Source organism: Gasterosteus aculeatus, chromosome 6 (genome assembly GCF_964276395.1).
Source record: "Gasterosteus aculeatus chromosome 6, fGasAcu3.hap1.1, whole genome shotgun sequence".
NCBI lineage: Eukaryota > Metazoa > Chordata > Actinopteri > Perciformes > Gasterosteidae > Gasterosteus > Gasterosteus aculeatus.
The window spans coordinates 13,769,027-13,785,579 of NC_135693.1; the positions used below are offsets into that span (position 1 = coordinate 13,769,027).

General features: G+C 47.5%; 1 protein-coding gene across 4 annotated transcripts; it reads right to left on the reverse strand.

The window, feature by feature from the left end:
• Positions 1-138: 138 nt before the first annotated feature.
• slka (STE20-like kinase a) lies at positions 139-15,760 on the reverse strand. 4 transcript variants are annotated; one of them, XM_078104658.1, is made up of 20 exons: positions 15,016-15,712; positions 12,862-13,026; positions 11,158-11,206; positions 10,477-10,626; positions 9,542-9,614; positions 9,067-9,261; positions 8,783-8,864; positions 8,435-8,566; positions 7,162-8,337; positions 6,961-7,091; positions 6,371-6,494; positions 5,864-6,043; positions 4,320-4,412; positions 3,511-3,582; positions 2,563-2,692; positions 2,218-2,342; positions 1,945-2,139; positions 1,632-1,757; positions 1,418-1,531; positions 139-1,297 (listed from the first exon to the last, which is right to left on the reverse strand). In XM_078104658.1, exons 1-20 carry the CDS (start codon positions 15,163-15,165, stop codon positions 1,151-1,153), a joined length of 3,609 nt encoding a protein of 1,202 aa, XP_077960784.1. In that variant the 5' UTR covers positions 15,166-15,712; the 3' UTR covers positions 139-1,150. The 4 variants fall into 4 exon arrangements, with proteins under 4 accessions (XP_077960784.1, XP_040034409.2, XP_040034408.2 ...); XM_040178475.2 differs by lacking the exon at positions 4,320-4,412; XM_040178474.2 differs by lacking the exon at positions 3,511-3,582.
• Positions 15,761-16,553: the final 793 nt, after the last annotated feature.

The following is a 16,553-nucleotide window of genomic DNA, read 5'->3' on the forward strand; positions in this document are numbered from 1 at the left end:
GATGTCAGCATACAGAAATGATAACATGCAGGATATGCAGTGACAAAATAAACTAATCAGGTGTCTTGAAATCTCTTTTTGTAACACTTTTGATCCCAAAATACAGCAAAGAACATCATCTCACACGTTGAAAACCCAAAACATTAACAGCTTTATTCCTTTCACACAACACTAGTCTCCTGAGCAGAAGAGCAAGTACAGCATCAATATTTCCAGAATACATATTTAGAAAACAAGATATGATCATAAAATACTAAAGTAAAATGATATGTAAAAAGAAAAAGAGACAATTATGTCAGTTTGAATAGGCTTGGGTGAGACAAAGGTGACTCACTGTCAAAATACGGTGACAGTTTTATTACTGCATATTTATTCTTTAGCTCATGAGGCAAAAACAGTGCAAAGAAACCGCTTTACATTCCTTCAGCTTTCATATATTACGTATTCCATCATTCTCCTTGAAGAAGCAGGTCACCCCTGCGCTTTACTATGTGGACATTAGCACAAATTCTTAGGACCTTCATATCCGATTAAACCCCACATGTCGGTACACAAGTAACGTTTCACTCAGCGCATCATTTACAACACAGTACATTCCTTTTAATTTGAACTCACAGCACTTTGGATCCCAACGCATTGCTGTTTTAGACTCCATCTTCAGACCACAGCATAACAAATCTCCCTTGCATGCAGTGACACAAGATCTCTGTCCGTTTAATCTCCCAACATCTTGTGGGTGGAAACGATAACCAGTTATTTAAGTGCAAGACATTCAGGGGGAACTTGTGTATTTACTGTAAAACACTGAGGGCTGCAGACACAGAACAAAAAAAAGAACAAATGAGGCACTGGAGATCATTCATACTGAAGCAGGCTGTGCTTAAAATACGCTACCTATTGCAGGCTTTTGAATTTTTGAACATGCTCCAAAAAGTGCATTTCACTATCATTGGACATTTCTCAAATAGCTGAGAAAAAAAAAAGATTTAAGTGAGGGGACCTGTGTGTAAGCACGTCATGCTCACTAAACGGTGGAATCAAAGCCCAGTAACGGTGGGAGAAATCACGCCGCTCCATCTGGAAGAGTCCGTGAGCGCGGCCGGGGGTTCCGCGGGAGTCCGTTCCGTGGCGCAGACGAAACGGACGGAGGCTATAAACCAGAGTTGTGCAGGTTCGGGATGGGGTAGAATTTGGATACTCGACTCTGGGTGCTGGGGTTAAGGCATTCGGATTCGCCGCTCATCTTGAAGAAGACCTCCTGCTCCTGGAGCTTCCGTGTGAACTCGTCCTCGAGCGCCTGCGGGGGGCAGCAGAGACAAACATCCGAGAGGCTCCAGTTACAAAACTTAACCTGCAGATGGAGGCTGTGAGAGACGGGCGGTCTCAAGTCAAAGTGTAGATGGATGACGGAGTATACCTTCTTCCTTGGTCTCAGCTTCTCTCTCCACTCCTTTATCTCTTGGCTGTGCTCCTCATCCAGCTCCTTCAGCTTCTGAGTCTCATGTTCAATCAGAAGGTGGCATTTCTCATTCTGAAGAAGATGTGGGTTAAGTTAATGTGTGTGCATGCCAATATTTAAAAGAGAATGCAAAGTCCATGCTTAAAATGAGGTGTGTGTGTTGTTTGCCAACCTGCAGCTGCTGCAGCTCCCGGATGTTCGAGTCACACTGCAGCTGCAGATCTCTCATCTGGTTCTCGTGTTTCTGGTGTTGATGGAGCCTCTCGTTCTTCTGCCTCTTGTCTTCCTGAGAAGCAAACTGGACACCGAAACAGTTAAGAGTTATTTGTTGATTTGTCCTGTTTGCAGAACAGGGGTGTTTTTAAAGCTCGTCTGCTCGTGCGACACGCGGTCGGCACCGATGGAGCCGTTGAGTGCTGATTATGCAGAAGCTCAAGTGAGCGACTCGGCCCGCAGAGCAGACCCATTTCAACCATTTCTGTCACCTGTTTTATCCGTTCCCTCTCCTGCTCGGGCGTGACCGCCGCCGTGGCGGTGATGCGGATGCTCTTCTTGAACATGGCCATGCGGGTTTTGGCCTCGCTCCGCTGAATCTTGGGCAGACGAACCCTCTCTTGGTTCTGTTTGTTCTTCATCTCCTCGAACATTCGCTGGTTGTAGCGATGCATCTGCTCCATCTCCTGTAAAACACACACACGCCGTTTTTGAGTTTAGAAGCATTACGTAAGATGTAATCACTCGTCCCTCCCGGCTCTCACTTTCTCATGCCTCTTCAGCAGCTGGTGTCTCTGCAGGAAGTACTGGTCTTTCAGCTGCTGCTTCAGCTGCTGGTGCTTCTCCTGCAGATGGCGCTCCTCTAACTCCCACATGGCCGCCTCTCGAGCTGCAAAACACACACACACACGTACGCATGCAACAACACAAAGAACATCCCATGAGGCCACTTATGTGCAAGATGCGCACGAACGGCATGCGTCAAATTAACCGATGCTTTGGTTACGGCAACGACAAAAATAAAAAAAATTAGATGTGACTCGGGCAAGTTTCCGTGGCTGTAGAAAGGCTGATTTAACCGGCTAAGTGGCACTTCCTCCATCTCGTACCTCTCATCAGCTGCTGCTTGTGATTCAAGCAGTCTCTCTCAATGGTGGTGATCTCCAGTTTGTGCTGCTGGATGATTTTCTTCAGAGCTCCGTCCAGCTCTTGCTGCTGCTTCTGTAGGAACTCTTGCTCCTGAGGAGCCAGAGAGAGGAGAAGCCGTGAGCGGATGCCGGGATGATCGTGCAGAGGGACAGCAAAGAGCAAGAAAGACAGGGCGCAAGCCATCCAACTTCAACTTCAGAACAACACAGAGCACCAAGATGTCACATCATCAACTGGAGCAGAAGAGGGAGACACTCAAAAGATCATGGATGGCGACGATCCACAGTGGAAGTGAAGAGAGAGAGAGCGAGTAAGGAAAGTTAACAGCGGAGTGTGGATTCAGATTCACTGTTTTATGTTGGACAACATCAACATTGACGTTCACACACCGTTCAGAGCTCAGCCTACATTATGCACGATTCATAGGCAGCCAGAATTATATAATAATACACAAAATAGGTTTTGTCTATTTGGCTGGTGGTGAATAGTCTTTTACATACTGTTGTATTTATTAGATACACTATTAAACACAATTCATAGAATTGATAGAATTCATCCTTGTCTGACAGAGACAAACATGGACTAATAGAGACGACTAACAGAGAACAAGCCCTTTGCTTCCAGGCTCCACCGCGACGGTGCGATACAATACAAACGCCATTTAAAAATAACACAGACTAGACGTTGAACACTTGTGAATTTGGTGGAGGAAAAAGTCCCGAGCGGGAGAGAAAAAGGAGAACAACTACACAAAACACAGTGATGACGACACTAAGAACAAAAGCGACGGCCATGCGGACACGGCGTCGTTCTTAAAACTGAGCCATCACAGACTATCCTGTCAGTACGGGCCAGAGACGGATAGAAAAACAGGGCGTGGAGGAGGGGGGGGGGGGGGGGGGACTTACATCCTGCATCTGAGCGTTGAACAGTGCGCATGACGACAACTGAAAAGACTGTATCATAACCTGGGCCACTGCCTGCGGAGGAGAGCACACGGCGCACTCATCCTGATCAGGGACAAACAGCACACAGCAGGGAGAGGATGTCTCACACACACACGCACGCACACACACACGCACATTCTGAACTATATTCAATAGTTTTTGGCGCACGGCTCCCGGCAAGTCAATGAATTAGTTGTTAATACTCTTTGGGTCTTCTCATGCGTGAAAAGCGGCACTTGAGCTTCACACAAAACAAAAAAAGAAAAAAATAGCGGTTTTATTTCGGCCCGTGCTTCTGTCTCCAGTCCGTGTGTCACCCCTCAAGAGTCGGGTCTGCCAACGCTCGCTTCTTTAGATGGATTCGCTACGCGATGAGCGCTCGACGGTACCCTGCGGTAAATAGTCATTTGAGAGTGGACACAAAGTAGCACTTGTGACCAACAGTTCATACCCCAAGATATTCATGCGACTATTAATGTGCACCAAGAAAAATGTGCACCAAGAAAAACATGTCAACGGTCAGTTTGTGAATCTAAAGTGGGCACAACGCGGCGCTGCCCATTAATGGCACTCCCTCCCCATAATAGCTCAATAAACCCACTCATCCGATGGTGAAATCCGTTGACGGATTTGGAGAAATAACAGACAAAAGTCTCCTGTTTGTGTTCATGAAAACACTTTACACGATTGAGTTTATAGAAAGGTTGAGAAGAGAGAGAGACACAGAGAGAATCTTGTACAGAGTTGAGAGACAGCGGGTGACTGTTTACCTCGGAGTTCTTAAGGAGCAACAGATCCTCCCTTACGCGTTTCATGAGGTCTTTTCTCATGTGTTTGGGGGACTGTCCAACTTCCTGTTTGGCCTACGGCGTACGTGCAGAAAAACGTGGTTGGCGCTGTGCATTCTGAAAACCTAAACCAAGCTGGTCGACAACGAGCGGACGACATGCACGGCCCACTTTGCCAGGGAGAGACACCGAAGCCAGCCACCAACCGAATCAGAGTCAGCATGCTCAATTATGTTCCCTTGAACGATCAGTCAAGTCCGTTTTGGATTAGTAGCACGTCGGAAGTGTCGACTGCATGAGTCAGGAGTCAAGAGATGGGGGTTGTAAAAAAATAAATAAAAAAAGATAAAGGAGAAATCAAACTGGTCTCCGGCAGACGTTAGTGTCAAACAGCTGGTCCTGTATGACTCTGCATTCAAATCCGTCCGTCACCGAGATGATTGTTTTGCCTCTGGAGATGAATTAAGAGTAACAGATTTGGAATCATCGCTGACTACTTCCTCTGCATGTTTTACAGACCGGCAACCTTTGACCCACTTCACTTTCCTGTGAAGTGCGAAATGATTCTTTTGTTTATTTTTCTTCTTAGCCATTAAGTGTTTTCTGTTTTTATTTATTCAAGTCTACTTCTCTCTTTATGTTTTTGTTTATACTGTAGAATCTGCGTTGCTGTGACGCTACTTCCTCGACATACAAGTTGAGGATGATTCCATATAAGTTACTCTGATGCGAGGCTGTTATCATTTCCCCAAAATGAGCCCAACGCCACTTTGAGAAATCTTCAAATGTCGGCCATCCCACGAACCAAAGCCACCTCCACACACTCATACAAGAGACATGGTTAGTTAAACACACAATAATAGTACATCTGGAATACAGAGCAAAACAATAAATACTTACAAAAAAGAAAAGTAGATAAATATTACAGTACATAGCTGAGAAGCAACACCTTTAAGCCAAGCAGCAATTACATCTTTAAGTACAATAAATATACTCCAAGTGGCCCGGAAAGCAAATGGCGAGCAGCACGAACCCCCACCAGGCCTCATGAATACACAAAGGCTGCCAATCTGCACTGACGCCATCAAAAGAAAGCTGCAAAAAGCCACTAAACACTGAAACTGCACGCGCACCCCGAACAGCCAAAGAAGCGTTTAAGGAAGCACAATAAAAAAGGTGTTTGTTAAACTTGGGACTGAATTTGTATTCAACCGTTCACTAAATAGTTCTCTGAAGAAGCACAGTGCTGCTTTGGAAGGCAACCGGAAGCCTCGGGGGGGCAGATTAATAATGCAAACGACAACATGGAGCTATAGCAGCACGTAGGGCCGCCGCTGTCATTGGCACACGTGCAGAACAAGGACAGCAAGGCACACCGCTCCCTCGGGGTTTAATGCCCCGCAGCCCAGTTTGCCGCCGGCTTACCGCTTAAACACATACACCATTAAACAGCTCGGACCCCCCCCCCACTCCCCGCCCCCCGCCGGAGACACTTGCATGCAGAAAGCGGCCATGCGCCACGGTACCTCTTTCTTCCGGTTCTTCAGCATGTTTTGGAACTTGGACAGCTCCTTGTCCTGATCCGCCTTGATGCGTTTGGCTTCGTCTCGGAGCCGGCTGGTGTGGTCCTGCTCCAGCCGCTCGATGGTCTGCTTCTGCTTCTTCTCAAGGTTCTCCACTTCTTGGTCATACTGACGCTTCTTGGCCTGCGCGGTGCGGAACCAGCGGAAACTGGCGTCAGCCCGACAAGACGTGTTTATACTGTAAGTTTAATACGTAACCCGGCCTTTTAAAGAGGGGGGAATTAATGGTGGAAGACATTGGTGTGGTTTCAACTTGGATTGAAGTTCTTGATATCGTGATCACCAGGGATTAAAGGAAAATGGACACTGTTGGAAAGGGACTGGTGTCTAGCTGCATCCTCCATGTTAGTAGGTACGAGGCCCTTTGGTGAGCTGCTGAGATGAAGCAGCTCGTTGCCCAGATAACAAAACAACACATCACACCACCGCGGAACGAACAACGTGACTCACCACGGTTTCCTGTTCAAAGCGTCGGAAGATCTGCTCTCTCTGCTGCTGCAGCTTGTTGCTCAGCTGCTGCTGGGCCCTCTGCTCCTCTTTCTGCAGGAGGCGCAGCTCTCTCAGCTCCTGCCGCCTGAGGAAACAGCAGCGACGTTGTGGTCAGGGGGCCACCGTACCGGCTCATCGCAAATGAGGACATGTCACAAAAAAAAAAAACATCCTTCTTTTCTTAGATGCGATTCTATGTTGTTGTTGTTTTTTTCCCCATTGTCATCATTATATTTAGTTGCCTCATCTTTGAACGAGTAGTTGATCAATTGAAACACATGCCAATTCTTTGATTGAACCCAACACCAAATAGTCAGACATCCGTTGTGTAAACACTGGGAGCAGCACGCCACATGTCTTTAAAAGGCGAACACGGGAGATGACAGCAGCACGCTGCAGCATTCATCACAGGAGATAAGCATCTGGCATTTGTAAAACTCTTGTGCGAGTTGTGAACTGAACAAGAACGATTTAAGGCCGGCACGTTAACCGGACCGTGCCACATACTTTACGAGCTGCAGTAACTTAAAGCGGGTTGGATTCCGACGTACCTCAGGAACCTCAGCTCCTCGCTCTTGGTGTCGCTGTCCGTCACTATCTTCGACGTCGTCACGCTGACCTCCACGCCGTCCACCATGAACTTGCGCGTCTTCTTCAGGGTCTTCTTCTGACGTCTGGACTCCTACGAATAAAATCAAAATGTTGATGGTTGAACCGCCGAGGCTGTGATTGACGCGTCCCCGACGCATTACCTGCATGGACACGGAGCCCCCTTCCTTGGTCTTCGACAGGAAGCTGGAGATGGACAGGTTGAGGTCAAGGCTGTTGCTATCGGCGGCAGAGCTGCTTCCGGAGTCGGAGTCCTTCTCTAAATCCGGCTGAGCCGCGGCGGGGCTCCCGCCCTCCGTCTTGCTCTCTGGACCCGTTTCGCTCTCCTCCGGCACGCGGGTGGCATCTTGGGAGGTGCTCTCGTCTACGCCAGGAGCTTCCTCCTCGTCTCTACTTGGGACCGCCGGGTGAGACTCCTCCGAGGGGACTTTGGCTTCGTCGCTGACTGCATTTGTGGGTGTGTTTGGGGCCTGTTCCCCCCGATCGTCCTCCCCCTTATTCGGATCGTCTGGTTGAAGCTGCTCTGCCCCGTCCGCGGGCTTTTCCTCTGTGGCCTCTTTGTCCGGCAGCACCGCAGCAGGGGACTCGTCCTCGCTCAACTTTGTGTCCGTGGCGACATTTATGTTCGTGTCCACTACCTTCGACGCTGTACTCTGGGGGTGTATGTTTACAACGGTGACATTAGCAGTGTTTTCTATTCTGTCGTCTGTCAATTCATGCCGAGGGGTCTCATCTGGCTCTTTGCTTTCTTCTTCTGCCAGAGCCACCTCCCCTGATACGAATTCTGGTTCTTCTAGTTTGTCTTCGGGTCGGCCATGGGATTCAATGGATTCTCCTGTACCAGCAGCTTTTTCTTCTTCTTCTTCTTCTTTGACCGTTTTCTCTCCTTGCATCTCCTTCCGTTCCTCCACTGTTGTTTGACCACCTGGTAAAAGTTCTTGGGTGTCCACTGCATCTCCAGCTTCATCTGGCTGTGCAACCACAGGCTCAGCGGGAATCTCCTCAGCTCGACTATCTCCTGGTCCAGGCGGCTCTGTAGGACCTTGCGATATAAAGTCCTTGGCGGGTTCTGTTAGCCCAGAGGCTAGGTCTTCATTGCTAGCATCCGACACCTCGTTGAGTTTCTCCTCCTCCGTCTTGTCTACCTCGCTCGTTCCAAGACCCTCATCGGACAGCTTGTCGCTGATCCGGTCCTCGGCCGGCTCGGCCTCCGTCTTCTCTGTAACGGATTCCAGGGCGGAGGAAGTCGGCGGGACTTTGTCATCCTCTGAGCTGGCCGCGCTGGCATCTGATGGCACTCGCTTGTGCCCGGGAGCCGCCTGCGTGGAAAGAGAAATAGCAATACGTCTTTCGTAAAGACACCAACAACTCTTACATCATGCAAGATTTATTGTGTTGGCTACAAAGGCTACAAACCAAAGGCGTATCAGGCTCTTCCTCCTCCTCCTCCTCCTTGCTGTCCTCGATCTCCTCTGTGACTTCAGCTTTGGCTTCAGCTATGAGCTCTCTGAGCGGTTTGCTGTCCGTCACACTGGTGACGAAAGGATGCTACGCAGACGGACGGGGACACGGTAAAAAATACATTTGACCTCCTTCACAAACTGTCAGGCTGAATCAAGTGTCAGAACAATGAGGAAAATGACTCATTGAGTGAGTGTGTGTGTGCGTTCTTTGGGCTGTATCGTAGGCTGAGTCGGTGTTTGCGCAGCGCGAGGTAACAGTAGGGGGGAGGGGGGGTGGGGGGGGCAGCGTCAGTCAGCTCACCTGTAGAAGCTGTTGCGTGCCCCACCTATTGTCCACATTCTTATCAAGCGCCCTTCGCAGAAAGTCGTTAAATTCCGGTGACCTTTAAAAGGATAAATAAACAAAGTAAGCCTCCCTGCGTCCCGCTAAGCGAAACACAATTAATAACCCCTCTTTCCCCCCTGTGGCCACTCAGTTAAGCATTAACAATCCACTAAGCTTTTACACATCGAGCACGTCCTTATCTCCAGTCCGGGAAACATTCCGGCGCCACCTCTCTAGTCGGCCCCAGCGGCGCGTCTCACCAGCGAGAGGGATGCATGAGTGTGGGTGGCTCCGACTTGGCTATTTTCAGCAGCACTCTCATGGGGTTCATCTCGTGGTTGGGCGGCTCGATCTGCGCCAGCTCGATCAGGGTTACGCCGAGGGACCAGATGTCGGCCTTGAAGTCGTACGGACGGTCCTTGGAAGTTTCGCACATCACCACCTCTGGGGCCATCCTGCAAAAAACGACACGCCAGTGCGTGGAGGTCATTTGCAAGTGAAGCTTTCTGATCCCTCTTCAACGAAATAGCCTGTACGTACGTTGCGGTCAGGGAGGAAGTCCATTTGATATTCAGTGCTTAGGTCGTCCAACACTGTCTCTAAATCGCCGAATAAGGCCTTTTTCTGTCTCCACATTCTATGACAGCTTTCGTGCCACAGCAGAGCAAAATCACCGCCGTAAGACACGCGTGGATGGAAGCGAGGGAAATGCTGTACGCAGCCTCAGTGACTCACCAATACGGAGTGCCGATGAAAGAATCTCTCCTCTGAAAAGTCTTGGTATTTTTAGCGGACACCCCAAAGTCAGCTGAAAGTAGAAATGAATTATGATTAATTTCAAACTGTATGAAAGTATAAAACAGTTAAACAGTGAATCCATTGACAGTCATGTATTCTAGAGTCACCTGCTTTATTAACCTGCTTCAATCTTTTCAAATATAAAAAGGTACGTAAGCAGGAAGAAAAGTCTCAATCTCTCCTTTCTCAGCATCTCTTTCAGCAGTTGTGTTACCTGTGAAACACTGTCTGCCCCCCCCGCCCCCCCCCGCCCCTAGCAATCCTTTACAGTATGCACACATCGCAGGGAAAGAGAAATATACCATCAAGTCCCTGGCGACTGCCTGATAATTATTGTTTGCCGGGCTCGGCCGCGACCCTCTGCCTACACAACGTGAATCATCAGGCAGCTACGGGCACGAGAAGCAATATGAATAATTGTACTTGGATTGTGGATTATATTATGTAACAGGTTCACTGTATCACCAACTCCAATAAGTGGCACATATACAAAGTACAGCGCTCTCCTTTGGGGCGACGGAAAACAGCGGACGTCACCCTTTCTAGCTTGGCGCTGCATGGATGACTCGTTCCAGCTTCATCGCTGGTAAAAACGCTTGTTATCCCAAAAGCCAAATAGCTCGGCTGGCTGCCACAGCACTGCTGCTGCTACATGGAACCACAACTGACTTTACTAATCAGCCTTTTAAGCCCATTAGCGTCGGTCCTGCAGGAAGCTTCAGAGGACGTCGGAGACCGAAATCAACGATGAGTCAGCTCCTCTTCTCAAGCGAGTACCTTAATGTGTGCGTCGCTGGACTACGAGCGAGTAATCCCCTCAGATTTAACATTAAAACCATCGCAGCGGCAGAGGATGACCGATTGGTTTTTACCCAGTTTCACTTCTCCATTCAGAGAGAGGAGAATGTTCCCGGCTTTCAAGTCTCTGTGGATGACTTTGTTCTCGTGGAGGTAAGACAAGGCCTCCAAAGTCTGCCGGCACACCACGCGGATCTGGGGCTCCGTCAGGGGCCTCTCGAGCTCTGTGGACAAAAACAGGCGTGCGACAAATTCATCAATTATTACGGTGATGGTTAGTTTCGTTTTCTGACCCGCTTTTATAAAAATAATAAAATAAAAACATTAAATCTGATGACCGACGATATCCGACAGCAGCCGGAGGGCAAAGCTCCACTGTGACCGGGGCTGAACAAATCTGGGGGAAGGATTTGGTTCTCGGTGAGTCAGAGCATCATCGTCCAACCGTGAAGGAGAATTAACTGGTGTCCATTTTCTAGTTTGCATGTAAGAGAAAGTGGCGAGGTGTTTCTTCAGGCTTTACAGTAAGAAGGACAGCAGGCATTACAAGTGGAAGGATCGCTGCTTGAAATCTGAGCCACAATAATTGCACAGTTGGAATGGACTTTCCGATTGCCGAGAGGGAAAAAATGGGGGATGGAGGAGGTTTCTGGATGGAATAACAGAAAAAATAAAAGACTTGGCACTTGAGGATGGGAGTAAAGGAAAAGCTCCAGAACTTTAGTGTTCTTTCCTGCAGTAAATGAGGGACTTACCCAGCATGATGGCATCCACTGCACCACCCGCACAGAACTCAATCAGAATCTGAAACGGGGAAGCAAAAGAAAGGTTTACTCTGACGAAACGGGGCTTTAAATTTTCCTTCTCTCGTATTAGATAATTTGCTTAAAAAAGAAAAAAAAAAATGCTCTCCAATGAAGCTGAACATAATTAATCCCAATTAATGAATAGTATTCATGAAATAACAGCATGGTTGGGCCTATTGTTGTAAGTATTTTACTATTTCACGCAAAATTAACAACACAAAAAGAGTAAAAAAAGATATATATTTTTCCAATACTGACAATGTTAAACGGATTCACACAAATAGAGAGAATTAAGGTAAAGACCATAGTTTTGTGTAACTGAGCTTGATTCGGGTTGATTTTTGGGGAAATTTTCGCAGCATGTGCTTGTTGTTATCAATTTAGACAATTGAATTGTGTCACAAGATATTTCAACATATGATCCCATTGAAATTCATTAACAAATTTCAATGGGATTGAGCCATTGCCTAGCCCTTCTCTCACAGCATGGTGTCTATGGCATTGAGTCATATCAGGTAATCGATCAGATACAACAAAGCCATGCCTAGCGACCTGTAATGACATACTTGGGTTTTGTTTCAATCATTACTGGATAGAAATTCCAAGGAAGGTAACTGCACTGGAGACGGAGCCTGGGATCCTCTTCTTATGATGCACACACATAATATCAAAAAGGTGATTTAGCCAATTTCTACTAAATTAACTCTTAATTTTTAGTGTGCAAATAACTGGTGCGTGTATTTACATAAGACTGAAGCTCTGCTCCCTAATACTGTTCTAGAGAAAAACGCCCTGCACCTGATGTCATTTGGACTGTAACTGAGAACCACCTTATATTAGCACTTGGCAGTTAGGTGACACCTCTGTGTATCATATCAATCACATCAATCAAAGCTACAACCGAACACCGCCTTCTATTCAGCGACGGAGCGGATAAACCGGTCGGTTGTTCCTGTTTACAATTCATTGTTCTATGGAAATCTCACTTGCAGTTTTCACCGGGTCTGATGATCTTAATCTCAGGATAAATTGAACATAATTCATGTGGATGAATTCTTTTTTTTCTCCCCTCCCTACAATAATTAGCATTAACTTAACACCCAACCCGTGCTCGGCAGACACAGTCGCACATTCATCAAGCTGATGGACGGCGTCCGGAGGGACGACCTGCATGCAGCTCTGAATTATTCAGGCACTTTCTCCATCCACCAGAACCACTCCATTACCCTCCAATAGATGTGGCCGGTCCACGAGGGACGTCACATGACACCGCCGGCCTGGACCTAATTGCTCTGGGGCCTCTTATGGCACACTGGATGAGATCTACTGACCACATGTTAAAAAGGGCACCGAGACCCGGCTCTCTCTCTCATGGTGAAATGGCTTGTTAAGAAAATGTGTTTAGGGAATTTGACTGTCTTGTTTTAAGATTTGCAGGGGGGTAGGAACACGCTCACAGTGGGGGGGGGGAGCATCGCACTGTGCCACATGATCGGTTTTGAACTCTTCAAAATGTAGGCAACAGGAAAACGTGGCGCTGCTGTCATCCCTCAATCGGAAGAGTCCTTTGAGAAACTGTTCCTCCTTGGCTTCACATCAACGGCAGCACAGACAAAAAGCAGAGTTCTCAAGAGTCCGGCACTTACTACTTACCCACAGCTTGCCATCAAAATAGAAGGCATCCAGCAGCTTGACGATGTGATGGTGGTCGCAGGAGGCGAGGATCTCGATCTCCACCATGTAGTCCTCCAATTCATCCTCCGTCTTGGTGTCGATCACCTTGGCGGCAGCGAGGGTTTTGTTCTGCTTGTTCTGAGCCTGGAAGCGACGTCCACGAGACAAAGGGTTGTTTCGATTAAGCGTGCTGCTTTGCCATCACCTCGGCTGGGGTTAAAGAACAACCAGCCTGGCTTAATCTTTTGTGGCGGCGAGGTCGGGCGGCCGTGGAGGAGAATCCGTCAACGCGAGCCACTGCCTTTAAGACCAAAGCCACCCGGAACGAGAGCAATGGACCCAGCGGCACTAACAAACCCTAACCCCCTAACCCCCTATCCCGCTAACCCCCTATCCCGCTAACCCCCTATCCTGCTAACCCCCTAATCCGCTAACCCCCTATCCCGCTAACCCTAACCCCCTCTTCCGCTAACCCCCCAACCCGCTAACGCTAACGCCCTAACGCTAACCCTAAAGGCTCGTGTAACACCCAGAGAATCATTCCTCTATAAATACATTACTCTAGAGACTTCATAATAGCACGTTGCGTATATATGTTTATATGTGAACAATTCAAAGTCAAAAACATTTACAACGCGCCACATGCTTGCTTGCTAACTTCCTCCTGTTACGCCCCCGCGTCTTCGATCTGTCCTTTCCCTCTCGCTGTAAAGGTCAAAAGGTGAAGTAATAATACATCTATGGATTGAAATGGTGAACGCTCATCTGCATTGCCAACACATGCGCCTTATTCCTCATTCCCCAATTAGGCTCAACTGAAGAGACCAACGGGAAAGACGATCTAAAAAAGGTCAACACACAATCCAACTGCTGCAGAGTGTGTCACACACTATATTTACACAGCCATGACCGGACTTGTAGCGGGCGACGCCTGTCTAGCGCGGCTCATTGCTAGCGCTCATGCACAGTAGTCACTTTGGACCAGGAGGGCTGAGAGTTATTCAGACGGAGCCTGTGTGCTTTTGTTTTATTTGACACGAACGTCAAAATCGGACAATGTGAACCCCAACAGGTTTTTGACAAAGGGAATAATGCAGGCGGGTCGCTCTTCACCGATTAGAAAAGCCCATTCGAACCGGCGCTCAGGCGTCGACGTGCATGATGACACTTCTGGACTCTTCGGTCTTTCCCTCCACAGAACAGCTGATTCACACGTTTGTGACCCCGCCCGAATGAGACAAGCCATCGAAAGCCTGCGAAATAACTGGTGAAATACGTAGTGTGTGAGTGTGTGTTTAGCAACGTGAGCCGGGGAGGGCGAGGCCTCCTTCCTCTGTGTGCGGGGAGCCAAAGACAAAACATTGGAAAGTGTGTACATCTACAACAAGTCTAAGAAGACATTAGGCAAAGGCTTTTCATTTAGGTTGGTTAATCAGAAAATAAAACTGGCAAATGAAGATATTAGATTTGTTCCTGCTATAACTGTCCGTGTCGGAATTTAATTCATTGCCTTGGTCCGTTAAAAGGAGGCGTATTAACAAACACTTTTTAACCTCCAGACAAACACAGGTATACAAACAAAGCAGAGTTCCTCCCATGATGTTGATCTTTTCAAAAGGGCCTCCTCGGCCTAACACAAACTCACACACAGATAATACACCTGGGTTTTATTTATTTTTTAGATTTAATCCAACAGAGCAAATCTACAGCTTCAGAATCGACCACGGAAGGAAACCACCCGAGGAAGTCTGTGTTGTCCACCACCTGTCTTCAATGAACGCCTGACCTGTTGAAAGCTCTTCACTAAAATCTACATTCCCACCTGTGCACCTGTCACAGTACAAAGTACCTGCACACGTGACTCTTTAATGCAACCGGCGGCTCTGGGACTTTATTTGTCATTTGGGTCCTCGAACATCCCGTTGGACATCAACGTGTCCACTAACTCACTCCGTGGTGGACAACCACACCTTTCAACAGTTTGACGGAGGCCCCGAGTGCAGTGAGGACTCGTGTTGGCATTTCAACGATCGCGTGCCCCCCCCCCCCCACCTCACCTCGTCACGCGACGGAAGCGTATTTCTTAAGAAATCCGTTAACGCGCACGTGAGAGATTAGCCAACGGCACGTTACCTTGTACACTTTCCCGAAGGCTCCATCTCCGAGCTCCCCGATGATGTCCCATATCTCCTCGGGGTTGACGTCGCGGTGCACGTGCTCGTACTGCTTCTTCTTCTTGTCGGGTCCCAGCTTGAATATCTTGCGAAAATTGAAGAAAGACATCTTTTTTTCCCCACCACCCCCCTCTCCTCCTCCTCTGTATTGTGATGTTAGCAACGGAGCAGTGGATGCGGTGTCTTCAGTTACCGCCTCCCTTCCTCCGAAATGCAAAATATAGCGGTTCCTCCCGAGTGTTGGAAATCACAGCGCTCAGGCCTCGAGTGACGGCAGATGACGTGTTATCGGAGCCATTCAGCTGTGATGACGCCAATTAAAACTTCCCCCCCGACGGATGTAATTCATAATCACATCGCAGCTAGCCGCGTTTCGCTGCTCGAGGAGAGATGCGGAGAGACGGAGAAGACGTCGCCGTTACGCACAAGCTAGCGTTTCCGTTTATAAAACAATTCGCCCGAAGTAACAACGGATAAAACGGCGGTTGTCGGTCATATCGTCGCGCGTGTTCGTCATTTAACGTTCGGGTGTGAAATGTGGAGAGTAAAAGGAGTCCATACTTCGGTTGGCTGACTAAACATAAGTTAGCGGACCAGCGTCAAGCTAGCTGAAGTGATGCTACTTGGAATAGCTTTCCTTAAGAAAATAAAATAAACTGATAAAATAAAACTGTTAGGAAGAGGCGTACAATATTTCGAAATAAAGGACCCGTTCTTGCAACAGACGGTAGTATGAAATAAGCTTCATATCTTTATGTCATATTATGAGGTCGGATTGAGCTAGTTTTACATTTGTTTTATTTTTAAATGAAATATTATATATATATATATATATATATATATATAATATATATATATATATATATATATATATATATATATATATTATATTATATACGTGGGGAATTTGAGTGTAAATTCAACGCTATTTCTGTTTTTTTAAATGCATTTTTAATTTTCCAACCGAGTTATAAAGTGTTTTTCCGCGTCGTTTTTGTGTTGCGGATAGATATACAAATTAAAAGAAAGACCCTCACTAAGTGCTTTTATTTTGGAGGGTGCATTACTACATTCCCGTCGTCGGGTGGTGTGTCGATCAGTAGCTTGACGCTGTTAGTTGGCTGGATCTGTTTCCTGTACCTCCTCTGCAGGACGCGCTTAGCGGCTCAGCCCCGTCGTTACGTACGCTGCTAGTGGTGTTCCTGTTGTCATGAAGAGGAAATACAAGTTTTGTCAGATGAGGCGGATTAATTGACACATTTAGCCAATTATCAGTAATTAAGCAGTCATTGATAGTCATGGGAATGCTCATGTGTCGTGTTTCCCACCGACAACAGACTTATCTGGAAGGCAAACATCAGCGCTGTACAAGAAGGGGATGAGTCGACTCTTTTTCTGGAGGAAACTTCGATCCTTTAATGAATGCAGCAAGATGTTGGAGATGTTCCACTAGTCTGTTGTGGCCAGTGCTCTGTACTTTTCCTTTGTCTGCTGGGG